This window comes from Ciconia boyciana, chromosome 1, assembly GCF_034638445.1.
Source record: "Ciconia boyciana chromosome 1, ASM3463844v1, whole genome shotgun sequence".
NCBI lineage: Eukaryota > Metazoa > Chordata > Aves > Ciconiiformes > Ciconiidae > Ciconia > Ciconia boyciana.
Window position 1 is genome coordinate 81193280 of NC_132934.1, and position 14790 is coordinate 81208069.

Below are 14790 nucleotides of genomic sequence, written 5' to 3' on the forward strand. Positions count from 1 at the left end.
AGTTAGGCGAGACGTAATTACCAAAGTTGGACTATGTCCAGGACACTGGGGCAAACCCTCCTGCCTTTGCAAATTTGATTTTAACAACTTTAATTTTAAACACCTGATAGTCGTATTTCTTGCCAAGGGAACAGATTGCTGAAAGTAAGAGAGGCAGCATTTCCTAAGCAAAAAAAAATACCAGAAAATGAAGAAAGGAAAAAAAAAAAAAGGTTTCCTCCTATATGGTTTGTGACACCTCAGTGGGAAACCATGAAATACCCACTGAAGAAACACATTTTCTGGGCTGTAGGTCAGTTCAGCTTATACTGCCCCACAGCCCGAGCCAATATTTTGTGCGTGGAAGTGATGAATTGTAGAAAGTGGAACAGGGATCAGTGTAGGGAGGCCAGGTCAGAGCAGTGCAGAAACAAAACAAGAAGAACCTGCCTAAAAAGAAGAAAATTCAACTTCTTTTGCTATTAAAACATATTTAAACACCAGCATTTATTGATGACATTGCAAATATCCACATCCAACGACCAAATGGTTCAACACACCAGCTTGCCTGTGTGGAATTCAACTGTGTCTACAGCATTGCAGCAAAACAAGCAAAGCAAAATGAATACCTGAAAGAAAGCACCCTGTATAACATAGACCCTCTGAATCTCAGGAGGAACGCTGTTGACCTTGGCCACCCCTAAGATTTGCCATGTGAACAGAGCAATTAATTTCTCACAGCAGTTTGCAAGCTTTGGAATAAGCAAGTCCCGATCCTGCTTTAGTGCAAGGGGATGAAGTAGGTGACTTCCCAGGTTCCCTTCCAGCCAAATACTTCTGTGATATTAAGGCCCACCCCCAAAGCCTATTAATAAGGATCCAAAAGATAATGGTAAAATAATAAAGCATCTACTGTAGCAAGTTGATAGCTTCTCCAGGAAACCAATACTACCCTACAGAAGGGTACTTCAGAATAGTTTGCAGAGGAGTTGCTTTTAGTAGAAGAAAGCTGTATTTGCATCACCCTGAAAATAACTGGAAGCACGTGGAGAATCTCTTTTCCTGGCTTTTTTGCCCAAGTGAAACAACCTTCTCCAGTTGCTGCTGAAAGGAATTTAATAACATAATCCACACCTGAGAGACTATTTCCATGTTTGTACAAAACTTAAAACAAGTGTTCTGGGACTTGCTCTGTCCCATTTTCAGCTCAGGTTGTGTTGCATATGGGACACATTTATCTCGGATGGAAAAAATCTCAACTACTGATTTCCCTAGCGTATATGCTGGTCACACCATGGTATCAGTGGAAGCTAGGTTGTGGCTGTTGAGTAATATACGGCCCTGAGTCACACATGCAGCTTATATTCAAAAAAGGGGAAAGAGGAGGGCTCAGGTAGGCGTAATTGTACCTACTTACCAGCATATCGAGGTTACAATATGCTGTGGGTTCCTGACGCAGTCTCCCTTATGCTGTGTACTCCTTACACAGCCGCACAAGACCTTAAACCAGTGCTGCTACCCAGTCTTTAATGCCCAAAGTCTGAACACATGCACTTGCTTCTCATTATGAGAAAGTGCCGCTTTGGGGGTTGATGGGTGGCCATAGACCCCTGCAGCCCATCAAACTCACAGGTCAGCAAATAAGCCCCAAACAGCTTTGTTACAGGATTAAATTTGGTACGTTCAACACACTGTTTATGCCCAGGGAATGAAGCAGACCAAAGCTTCAGTGTATTGCTTTTTCAATCAGGTCTGCTGCCTCATTTAAAGAACGGGAATATTTTAGACCCACCTACTATTAAAAAAATATTATTATTACAGCTTTGCTACATACTGACATATCCCCTTGTGCATAGTGTGTTTAACAAGAAAGTGCAATTCGCAAGTTGAACAAAATAATGAAATATTCCATGTTTCACTGTTTCCTCATCAGCATGGTAATGGAACACAGATATATTTTATCCACCCTGGTGATGATGAAGCTCAGACACTAATCAGAGGTTTGTTGTTATTTTTGGCCGTCACACAAAAAATATAGCAGAAACCATTTTTCTTTATCTTTTAAAACCCGTGTACGTAGAAAAGAGGCAATGGCTTTACACAGTTAGCTGCTTGTCCATTTATTCTGTAGAGTAAAAGGACTAGTGCAAAACATCTCAGCCTCACTTCTCCTCTGGTGTAAATGAAGGTGGTTCCACCACAGATCAGTGGAGCTGTAATACAGAGTACACCAGGGGAGGATTAGGCCCTCTGGTACAAGTATATGAATTTCCCATTTCAAACACTGGTATGAAAACAGTATTTCCCTCTCCTCCACCTTCTTCTGTGTTACTGTGTTATCTTCATCTCCAATATTCTGTCATTTAAAAAAAAAAACATTAACAAATGTATAATCAGCAAGCAGAAAGAAATCATTTTGTCTAATCAGCAGAAAACTCTTTTCTACCCTAGCATTGAGCTCCCCGTCACAGTCACAGCTAATTAAGATGCTATAAACATGGACGGGCCGAATGTTCAATCACGGTCTCTACCTTTCAGTCTGAATATACTGAAATTCCACTCTAAGGCCAATATCTGCATTGGTATCCAAAACCTGTTATTGATAATTTAAACAATTATTTTACGAATTCCAATGACATTATAGTGTCCTGATTACAAAGCATCTAAGGCAGATACTTCCTTTTAAATATACGCTTAAGCACTGAGCTGTTTTGGAATTAATATGAAAACAAAAAAAGGTCTTTCTTGTTTCTTTGGGACAGCAGTACAATGACAGTCATTATTTCTCCTAATAAAGAGAAGCATCCCTTTTCCCCTTGAAAGAAAAAGACTCAGCTACTTCACGATAATCTCGTGCATGGCAGACTTTAGGGCTTTTATGCACAGCTTGTGCCACCCTGGTCAGAAAGTAATTCTTTAAGTAACCTTGCTACAAACCAAAAAGGTGCACAATGTCATTGGTCTGCTTTAAAATCACAAACAGATGGACAGACAGTTGTGCAATTTTTCTTAATTAGAGAAAATCACCACACTTTAAAAAATAAAAATAGATTAGACTGTTCTAATCACAAGCAAAGATTAAAAACAAAAGCAAACATACAAAAAGCCCAGACCCACACCTTTATGCTACATCTCGGCAGGCTGAAAAGCGTGTAACAGACTGGCCTGGCCCACACACTGAAGGCTCTGCGAGCAGCAGTTGCCAGGCTGGCCCTCACCCTGCTTCATTTGGGTAAAACTCCCTTTGACATCAGCTGGAGCAAGGTTTGTTCCTAACTAAATAAAAAATTCAGGAGGGAAAATCGCATCTTGCGACTCTTCTATGTAGCTGGAAACAGGCTCTGACCCTGCAATTTGCTGAGCATCTTTACCTCAGCATAAAGAAACAGAGTAAAATCACTGCCTTGTGCCATTTGGGGGAAAATCAACTATTATTTACATCTAAACACTTGTAGCTCTTAATGGGAAAAAAAGAAACGCACTAAACCCTCCTGATGTTGCATGTAATGCAAGGTACATGACTTGCTTACACCACTTCTCGTGAGCACACCTGACACACACACACGAGCACACTGATTTTTACTACCCAAGAGAAACCTTAGTTTGTTTAGATTTGAGACAAAAAGCAGCAGTCCATCATCTCATGTCATTCTAAAAACCTGACATTTACAGACCTCTTTCCAAATAAGTTCAATAAACACTGCATGCGTCTTAAGGCCATATGCAGCAGTATAATTTAGGGCGTATATTTTATAGGTTTCTTTTTCTGGTTTACCTGCTGATTATTATGTGCTGTAAAACCTCAATTATCCCACCTAGTCAGGGGAATAAGAAAGGGAAATAAAATGTAGGTGATGGAAAAGTATATGTTTAACAAATGCCATAGAAAAGCAGTCCATGCAACACCAAGATTGTTGCATGGGTAACATTTCCGTGTTATTAATGCCCTTTCTTTTCTTATAGAAAGATTAGTAGTATGAATAAAAAGCACAAAATGGCAACTAAACCATCTCCCTCATTCTTACTATGTTCTTACAAGCAGCAGGCATTTTACAACACCGTGGACAAAAGCAGAGCAAATTTTAGCTTCCTTTTCACTGCAAACTCATAGACCTAGACAGAACAGCACAACCCAAAATAAAGGCCGGATTTGGCCCAGCTGGTAACAGGAATGACTTGAAACATACAAGAATATATCTGAAAATTTCTCCCTGTACTATGTAAGTTTAACTACCTAATTCATGCGGGGGGGGGGAGCAGACATACAGGGCTAAAATGGCTGCTGATATAAATGGAAACTTTCCCAAATAATTTCAGCTTTCTCCATTTACATCCCAGCAATATATATGTTTGGCACCCAAGCGCTGTTACTTATGCCCTGAATAGTTGCAAGCACAAAATTCTGTACCTGAAAAAAAAAATCACAGAAAGGTCTGGGAATTCTTTTTAGTGTCAGACCTGTAAAGCTCAAACGGTAAAACTTAGTAAGCCGGCCCTGCTAAAACCAAAAAAGAGGGTATATAAAGATGTGACAATATCAAAGACTCCAACTGTACATTGACTTGTCCAAGTGCATTATTACACATATACAGTTGTTTTAACTGTTTACCACTTTCTCATGTACAGTGATTTTTAATGCACGTTAAACTGCTAGCCTTAGCCAATTTCTGTAGTGTCCAAACTTGCTTACCAGTGGTTTTTAAGGCCAGTAATTTCTCATCAAAGTGACTCCAGTTGATTTGGCCTGACCCCATCCCAATGAAAGTATTTTCTGTTTTCACTGCTGCTGTCAGGAATACATCTCTGTGGGATGCCCCTAAGTGTCCGCAGCCTGCACACCCAGTTTTTGAAGGTTGAGGAAGCTTGGCAGATGTTTCCAACCTCTCCAGTGCAGAGCAAACCTCTCCTTGCCTTCAAGAAGTTGACTTCTTTGCAGCAGCTTGCATATTCGTTTTGACTTGCTTCTTTGCCGAGTAGTAATCTGGAGAACAACACATAAACAGAATTAGTGCTACGACACTGATAATGGCTGCTTTTCAATAAATCTCTCAAATCTCATTTTTGTGTTGAAGAAGTCATTGAGACTTCTCCATGGCTTGTGAATGAACAAAACTAATACTTTTAGCATGTTCCACACAAAGCTATGTAATACCAAGTGAAACAAAGGAAATGTGCTGGCTTTTATCCAGTTGAGATCAAAAGACTTTGGACCCTCTTATGCAAGCTGAGCAATGTGACGTTTCAATCCAACTTTTAGATCCATGGCTGCAGTGCTTTCCAGACAGAAATAGGTTTTTTTCCCCCTCCTTAAAAATAACAAAAAATACTCTGCAAAATAATGTCAGAAGAACTATATATATGGGGCACTTTATTTCTGCTTATTAGATCAAACTGCAGATTCAAGGAGGACTGCATAAAACCTTGCACCATCACTGAATTATAACCAATTCTTTGCTCAGAGAGTAAGCACTGTGGCTCATGGGGAGAACACCCATTACATTTTCATATGTACATGTGGCTGAATCTTTGTTTCAGGTGCAAATGCAAATCAACCTTAATTACAGAACCATGATTACAACACAGGAGTTCCCCTATGAGTTCCTTCTCTGCCTCCCAGACTTGCACAAAAAATACACACTTTTTTCAGGTAAATAAAGCAGCATTAGCTGAAATGGAAGCTATATGCTTGTTTATATTTAGAGTTCATGGGATTTACCTGGTGTAAATTGTCTGTATTCATAGTACTGAATTTGCTCCAATTTCAGTTGAGGATGTGGGCTCCATGATATTTAAACCTGAGCTTTCTATACAGTCAAATTGGCAACACCTATTGAGTCCTAGCAGCATAAAGTCTTGCACTGATTTCAATGCAGAACGTTATTGGCGGGATGACTGGAATTCTGTAGGCTTTCACAGCCAAGTTTGTGCAAGGAGATTCCTGCAGCCAACTTCCTTAAGGATATGTCTGCATGGCAGAGTGCAATGGAGTGCAGCGGTACCTGAGCTAGCCCTAAGTTAAACTTCTGGAGCAGGACGTGATCCCAAGGAGAGTATATTCTCCCGGGCAGCAGCACGCACTGCTAACTCAGTAGAAAAGCAAATCCCACTATTACTATAACCTGCTGTAGCGTCTCAGTGGAGCAGCAGAGGAAAGGAATAGCAGTAAGAAAAACAAGCTTACATTACCAAATGTAATCCTTACTACTTATTTCTTCCATTTAAAAGACTTCTATATAGCTATCCTTCATTTTATTTTGGGAAAAGAAATGCATTAGGAATTATGCTTAGTAGATGAAATTCAGAAAAGACTTCAATAGTTGGTATTCCCATTTCTGCCTATGAATAATTTTAGCAAGAGCCCAACTGCTCAGATGCCCACATAATGGAGCCTAGTTTCAAAACTGATAGAGGCTCTTAAAAGCCAGGGAGATGCAGATTCCCCAGAGCCATATTCAGATGATCTAGCCTCCATCTAAGATGCTAAACAGAGTCCATGGAAATTGGCTGGTTTGCCTAAGGGACCCTGTGCACTTGCACTGGCATAAGGAAGGTACTGAGGAGGACGCTGCCTGCAGCCTGTCCGTAGGAAAGCCTGGCCACAGGGACCTAGGAGGGAAAGATTTCTGTTGTTTAAATATACCTACCTAAATACCTGCTTTCCTTTCCTCCCCATTGTCTCCCCAGCCATCTTGCATGAACTACCTGCTTCAGAAGTAAGACCAGCTAGTGAAAACATAGGGCTGTTACCAATTTTCTCTCTTTGACCTTTTGCAAAGGAGGCAAGGATGTATGAATGTCTCCCAAAGAGCCAAAGTCTAGGTGTATCTGACTGAGGCAAGCCAAAAAGTTTGGAAGAGAAGAAAAAGAGTGAAGAGCTGGCATGGTTTGCCAACCTTGACTGGGGGGGGGGGGGGGGAGGAAAAAGTGGAAAAGGATTATAGCCTGTATCTGAGCTTCTTTTGAATTTGAGGCTCTCCCAGAAAACAGAGCAGAACCACACTGGGTCCACAACGAAAAAGAGAATGGAGATGGAGTCAGTCTACATAAAAGGGCTGGGAGATAGAAGGGAAAATCTACTTTTGTACTGGTTAGCTCTCTGCATGTCTGAGGAGTCAAATGCAGCAGGAAAACCTCTGCTCCTTCCACTCTAGAGGCGCCACTGCCCACAAAACCCCATGGTTGGTTTTTAATACATCGATACTTATTTAATGGGCCACAGCTGTCTTTGAAAGTCTAAATTAAACGCACATTGTTGGATCTTAACGTAAAGCATTACAGTGTTCTTGTTGACCAAAGCAGAACGCAGATAACTGGGTTCAAATCCAACCTCAGATCCTAATCCTAAACTAACCTTTCATTACAGGATGGCAGAAGATGAGCGAAGGGGTGGAAGCATGGGGTAAGACTGTATCAGTAGGTATCACTTTCCCTGGCTCAGTTCTGCCTGAATTCCTTCAGTTGTGCCCAGAGGGACAAGGTTCCTGCAGCTAGAGGGAAACTTCTAATGCATCCTTCAGCTAGCAGATGTGTGTGTGTGTGCCTGTGAGAGAAGGACTGAGAGAGGGACTGATCTCCACGCCCCACCAAAAGAGAAGACTGCAAATGATCTTCCTGGCCCATCTCGCACACCCAGATTCCTTGGGGAGAAGGGTACTGTTGTTAGACTAAAGGGTTTTCTCTTATGAAAACACATATGGGAAAGTGTTAAAACTGTGCAGTGTGGTATTTTGGTTTCCACATCCCCTGATGAAATGTTTCTTGCCTGGGGAAAACAAAACAGAAGAAAAATATCCCCTGGAAATATCTGCATAATTTACTCCCACACACCTAGTGAGAGATTTACAATTGAACAGCAGTTCCCTCAAACCATCACAACATTGTGCTCTGAATTACACTTCTGTACTCCTACCTGTAAATTATACTGTTAATTAGTTAATGGCTGTAAAGTGCTTTGGAGAAGAAAAGAGCACTCATTAAATATCATTGCTCTGTACTCCAGTGTGCAATGTTCCACTGTTCATTAATCTCCAACCTCTTCCTGAACTTCTCGCTAGCAATTAAGTTTCATACCCTCAAATAGCAAATTAGTCTATTGTCTGACTTAACCGAGATCAACATCACTGCTCAGAAAGTGTTTCCTGAAACCTTAGCTTCAATTATCTTCTAGGCAATTTCAAGCTAGTGTCTCACATCAAATTCCCAAAAGAAAATCCTTGGTCTACGTCCTGAAAATCTCAGTCAGGATAAACCAAAACCCCAATACATACAAGGGAAATCTAATATATGGGATTAGATTTTTCAAACAAACTCAAATCCCGTTGAGAAGAGAAAATGAGGGGCCAGATGTTCAGAAGAGCTTAGCATGCAGGATGCTGAGGACTTTCAAAAACCTAAAGCTCTTTTACGGGTGCTGAAACCCACTCCCTTTGTACATCTGGCAGCAAGTTCTGGTGAGAGGCATTTGAAAACCTAGCCCTTTCTGCCGCCTGGCCAAGTTTAAGATTGATTTGCCCTTAAAATTCCTGGATGCCTTCACCAAGTATAATATCCAAGCTGAAGTTAGCAGGAGACCTGGCTGCTTTCTCTGGTTTCTGGTCTTCCTCCTAGGGCTTAGCTGGCTGAATGGTGTTCCTTATTGCACTCAGGAAAGGGTGCACACAGCCAAACCAGTAAGCAAGCAAAAAACCAAAACCCCCCATCCGATGGGCAACTCTGTTTTCCTGTTGGGTTCCTGTTTGAGAAATCACCTCACTACTTTTCTTAGACTGCCTTTTTAAACATCTAACCCTCCTAACCATGCCAACTATCCTCCTGCAAGAAGCGGTCATTATCTTATTGCTCTGTGACAAGTCCTAAACAGACCCCCAGGGCCAGGAGGGCAGTTGTGGCATAGCACCTTTGAAAAACACAAGCCCCATGCCCATCGATTTAGAGTGTGTCTTCCTTCTCTTGCAGATGCTTCTTTGAAGGTTTGCACTTTCTTAAAGCAAGACTGGTTTACGGGCCCACCACAGAAATTCTAAGCAGCTGCTGGGACCAGGTTTGATCATCTGAGCCACACCAGGGTCTCACACACCTGTCAAAGATGTCTCTCTTCTCTTCTTCCCTTCCAAGATCCTCTTGCCCCTGTTTTCTTGGAAGTTTTGGGTTTCTCAGTCAGTGCCACCTGGGCAAAGTGGTGACTCTTGTCCTCCCTGCCCAGGGGCCAGTTCAAGTGCTGCAGTGGTCTCCGAGCATCTCCCCCCACACAGCTGTGGTAGAAGGCGGGCACCTCGTGGCTCTCAAGCTCTTCCCACTGCAGGAGCCCCTCCACCGGCGTGTCCCGGAGGAAATCGAAGTTCCACTTCTGCCGGGCCCCCTCGATGCTGTTGCGCAGCATATGCTGGAAGTCCTGCCGCAGCTGCTCATGGTCTACAGGGCCAAAAAGGTTCCTCTGGGCGTGGGTTGTCTTCCCTGGCCTCCGCTCCATCTTTTCTGCCCAGTGCTGCTCTCCAGCGAGTGTATATAGCACTGACTCCCTGCCAAGGAGAGAAAGACCATTAGCCACCCTTTGCATGCTCAGTTTAGTGGGCACTGCATACTCTTTAAGGGGAGTGGGGCAGTAAACCTAGATACTTTTGATCCCGCTACAGGAAATCTTGGCTTATTTTGAAAGAAATTTATCCCAATCTCCAGCCCAGAGTGAGAATTCCCATCTATAGGATGTGTCTATAGAAGGATGGGGAAGGGTGAAAAGCCCTTGCCTCTTTTGTGCACCCTCATTTCAGTGTACACTGAGTGAGGGCTTGCCCTAAGGGGACAGAGACGCACGAGGAAGTGGACAACATCCCTTGAGGTAGTGCAGCAAAAGACAGAAAGCACAGAAGTAGTACTTGGGGAAAACGGCCGTGTGTATCACCTTAAACAAGGGAAAGGGCCTGAGAAGGAGAATTTCCAAGACAACAAAGGGTGATGGCAATCAGTAAAGTACAGAAGACACGTTTAATTTTACAGTGAAGGTGGTATCTCTTTCCTGACTACTCTTACCATTTGTTTTGCAGTGTCAGCCAAGTTGGAAGCTAAAGATGATCAGAGCAATCACCTGTTTCTTGCCTGACATTTTCATTCCCTTTTCTTGAAGCAATTGCCTGAGAAATGGTCCCAGTCACAGACAAAAACACTGTATTTCCTACAATAGCAAATCCCAATCAAGCATCAGTAGGTGGACTTCCCATTTGGTAGGCTGGCATGGGGACAGAAAAGATGGGGTTTGCACCCTCCTCTGGCCGGTAAGGTGGGGACACGGCAAGACGGAGAAGAGAAATCAGGCATTTTGCAGATTTCATAGGCCAGAAGGGCACAAATATACCAAATACATTCACCCACTAATTCCTGCACCAGGTCTTTAATTTCTGGAAGAGCTTGAAAATAGATCTTAAAGGTCATTCAATTCTTTCTCTCTCTGGATCCACAAAACTCAGCCCCTCTTACAAGCTGTGATGCGTAGCAGCAGACACGCTAAAAAGAAACCTCTCAGAAAAATTAGTAAACAGCCAAATTTTGGATTTGTTGCGCTACTGAATTCTGAAGGGCATAAAGAGTTTGGGGACAGAGCTAAGAGGTCAACCGGTGATTTGCCTACAGACCATGTAGATAGTCAGAGCGGCAGAGTGCCTGCAGAACCTCAAGCTTCAGGCTTGGTCTCCAACATCCCGAAGGGTGCTTCAGCCACAGCAGACACAAACCCAGATGTGACTGGTATAATCACCCCCCCGTATTATCTTTGCAGCATTGTATCTAATCCACGTGAACTCTGAGCATCCCCTCGCAATCACACCCCAAGTGCCTACTCTGAAAATGTCACTTGACGGCTCCGGTATCAAGACATTGTCGGCAACAGGGCGGTGTTGGCTCTTAGATGGTTCTGCACATAGCCTGCCACAGAAAACTCAGATACTGAGGGATGTGGCTACCTCCTCCTAGGTGGAAGCTGAGTGTCAGTTCTGCAGCTGATAACACACCTGAGCAGTGCAGGTCCAAAGAGGCAGACTGGCTTCTGCATCCGTTCGTAAATCTTATTCCTTGCCCTCAGCAGCTCTGAACCAGCGTCCTTCAAATGCATGGCCCACAACCACAGTTAATTAACCCACAGAGTGCCAGGTCTGGGTTGCCCTTCTGGTGCATGGATTGACTTCCGAATGTTGGGTGTGGTTCTCTGGAGGCTGATGTCTCCCATGGAGCTCCAGGATGGGAAACAGAGTAGCCCTGTTCGGTCTGGGACACCATCTGGGGCTGATCATTAGGTCTGATAGGACCACAGTGCCCCCTGGGCCCCAGCCAGGTCCCTCTGGCAGTACCACACCGTGCCGTGTGGTTACACCAGCTCGTTTGGCGTGAGCCTTCAGCACTCAGCTGCCACCGGGAGCAAAGCTGGCAGTTGCCCACCAGATGCTCCCTGCAGGGCCTAGGAAAGGTAGGAAAGCACTTTTCCTGAGGAAAAGCAGCCGAGAGCACAACGACAAGGATAATCCTCTAGGTGGCATCCAGAATCCCCAAACTTCACACAAAACTTTTCCCGGGGTTGCACACAGCCTCGCCCTTAGCCGCCGGGATACTCGGCGGTGCCGGCCGCCACTATAGCTAATAATGATCACAGCTCCGCTGCTTCTTCATCTGCTGCCAAGCCCTCGGCAGCTTAACCTGAGTTCACTGAAAAGGCAATCGGGTCTTGGGAAAAGGCAAAAGGTCTTAGGAAAGGACACACAGTGCTTTGCAGGAATATTCCGCTTTCTTAGAAAGCTTCCTCATATGTATTAGGAACTGTTTGATATCAGTGAACCAGGGTTAGGAAGAAAGAAGGTATTTCTCAAACAACTATGGCCTTTCCTAATAGCATATTTTAATATCACACAGGAATGAACCAGAAAATAAAGACTCTGCCTTGCTCTGTTAATGATTATGGCTATTCCAGCGCAGCCTGCGCATCCAGTGCCTTGTCTTTAAGACTGTCTAATTCCAGGTGTTTCAAAGGAAGATAAAAAGCCAGCAGAGAGGATAATTATAGAATAACCTTTCCCTATGGAAAGTTTCCTCCTAATGCTCTTAATTATGTCATGAATCACAAATGCTTCTAACTCTTCTAAACTTACATCATGTGTATATACTGCCTGTTGCCGTTTCCATTATTTATGGTCGCATCCAGGGTGAAATCCTGGCCCTACTGAAGTCAGTGCAAGTTTACCGCAGCAGAACCAGGATGCGGCCCCTCGCTTTTTCCAGGATTCTTTCCAGGTCTTGGCTCCAAAGCTGCACCGTCACTATTCCCACAGCTTAGCCTGAGTTGCGTGGGTGTATTAAAACACCCGTAAAACGAGACCGGAATGTTTCTGAAATGCAAAAACATTACTGGTAGGGTCCTCGTCTTTCTTAACCCATGGTTTCTGTGCCACCTGTGAAGGAGCTGCGAGCCGCGTTCTGTCAAGCTCATGCCTATCCATGCGCACATCCGTACTGAGCCAAGATGCAGGAGCAACGCTGAAGGGTGGAGCTCTGCGCTAGCAGTGGCCACTTCTGTTTTCTCTCCAGTTCTGTGCTAGCTTGAATGAGATGAAAAGAAACACAAGCTTCCTAGGCAGTTCAGTGCTTGCTCCTTGCATCAAACCTCCAGAGTTATCAGAGGAATGTTATCTCACATTTCTGAACTGCCAACGTATGCGTGAGTAAAAAAAAATAAAAAAGTAAAAAAAAAGACGACGACAAGCAAGGGAATTAATGCTGTGGATGTTTCATTTTCATTCCTTCAGTGAAGGTCTGTTTCCTAAATGACGTTGATAGCTATAAATTTGCTGTTATAGTTGCTAGCTATAAATCTTATTTTCAGACACACCGCCTGCCGCTGGCAGTACCTCGAACTCATTCTTTTCTAAAACTACGGCCGAAAGAAGGCCTCCCCGTCCCTCCGGGGTGCAGAGGGAGCCGCAGCCCTTGTCCCGCCTTTAAGTCCTTGCGCCTCTTCTCTGCCTCCCCTGGTGCTCGCTGCCCCGGCAGCGCGGCCGAGTGCCGCCCCCTGTCCCAGCGCACATCCCCCCTGCGCGGAGGTGACGGGGCTGGGGTGCGTGTGCACGAACGGGATTTATCTCCCACAACCTTCAACCACAGACATCGGGTGCCCGGGCGCCGTTCACCGCGGTGCTGCCCCCGGCGGGGATCGGTCCCGGGGGAGCTCGCCCCGCGCACGGCGGAGGGGGACCGGGAGGACACACGGAGGAGTCGTCCCCCGCAGCGGGGTTCCCCCCGGGGGCGGGGCTGGCAAGGCCCCCGCCGTGCCGGCGCTGGCACTGCCGGGCGAGCCCCCCGCGCCGCCGGGAGGCTGCGGGGACGGGCGGCGGCGGGGACGGTGCTCTGCCCCTCGAGGATGCCCTCCGGCCGCCGCGCCACCGCGCGCCGCCTCTTGCTTACACCCACGGCGGGCGTGAGCGTGCAACGGGAGGTGCACACCCAACACCGAGCGGGACCGGCAACCTCGCCCCCGGGGCCGTCCCGCTCCTCCCGCTCCCTCCCGGCCCCGGGGGCTGGCGGCGCCGGGGCTCCCGGCCGGAGCTCACTTACATGCGGGGCGTCACGACTGCCACCTCCCTGCCAGCGGCGGGGAGCGAGGGGAGGCGGCCGGGACCGGGACCGGGACCGGGACCGGCGCCGGGGCCGTGCGGCGCCGCCGGGCTCGTGGCGCGGCCCCGCCCCCGCCTCACGTGCCGCCGGGGCGGGGCGGGGCCGGGCGGGCGGGCGCCCGTCCAGGCCGCGGCGTCACGTTGCAGCGCCACGTGCGCCGCCGCCGCCGCCTCGCGGTCCCCGACGGCGCGTGCGGCTCTGCCCGCGGGGCGGGGCGGGGCGGGGCGGGGCGGGGCGGGGCGGGGCGGGGCGGGGCGGGGCGGGGCGGGGCGGGGCGGGGCGCGGGGCCCGGCTGCGGGGGCGGCTGGGGGCGGGGGCAGGGGGAGGCGCTGCAGGGGCACCTCGGCCCCTCCCGGTGTGGGTGCCGGTGCCGAAGCCAAAGCGTGGGCGCCCGCAGGTGTCGGTGGTGACTGTTGCGGTGCGTGGGCGGGGAGAGCTCGTGTTCTGCGCCAGTGGAGGTATGAAGAAGGTACTGCTGCGATGAATCGTCCACGGCCTTGAGAGCCGTGGCCAGGCTTGGTCACATACGTTTGTCTATCATCATAATCAACACTATATTTTCCTGAGTTTTAGTAATCTTTAGCATTTCATAGAATCATAGAATCATTAAGGTTGGAAAAGACCTCTAGGATCATCGAGTCCAACCGTCAACCCAACACCTCCATGCCTGCTAAACCATGTTCCAAAGTGCCACATCTACACGTTTTTTGAACTCCACCAGGGATGGTGACTCCACCACTTCCCTAGGCAGCCTGTTCCAATGCTTGATAACCCTTTCAGTGAAGAAATTTTTCCTAATATCCAATCTAAACCTCCCCTGGCGCAACTTGAGGCCATTTCCTCTTGTCCTATCACTTCTTACCTGGGAGAAGAGACCGACCCCCACCTCTCTACATCCTCCTTTCAGGTAGTTGTAGAGAGCGATAAGGTCTCCCCTCAGCCTCCTTTTCTCCAGGCTAAACAACCCCAGTTCCCTCAGCCGCTCCTCACAAGACTTCTGCTCCAGACCCTTCACCAGCTTCGTTGCCCTTCTCTGGACACGCTCCAGCACCTCAATGTCTTCCTTGTAGTGAGGGGCCCAAAACTGAACACATTTTTATGGAAGTAAATTGTTTTCATGTTTTAATTTCCCAGTTGCTCTCAGAAGACTTGTGAGGCAGGCTG

General features: G+C 46.6%; 1 protein-coding gene across 1 annotated transcript; it reads right to left on the reverse strand.

Annotated features, from left to right (window-relative positions):
* Positions 1-90: 90 nt before the first annotated feature.
* LOC140658441 (cyclin-dependent kinase inhibitor 1-like) lies at positions 91-13473 on the reverse strand. Its single transcript, XM_072876880.1, is given in 4 exon segments — positions 91-4960; positions 9056-9100; positions 9103-9497; positions 12108-13473. Coding segments are annotated over 4 exon segments (513 nt in total). The 5' UTR covers positions 12113-13473; the 3' UTR covers positions 91-4892.
* Between the last annotated feature and the right edge of the window lie 1317 nt (positions 13474-14790).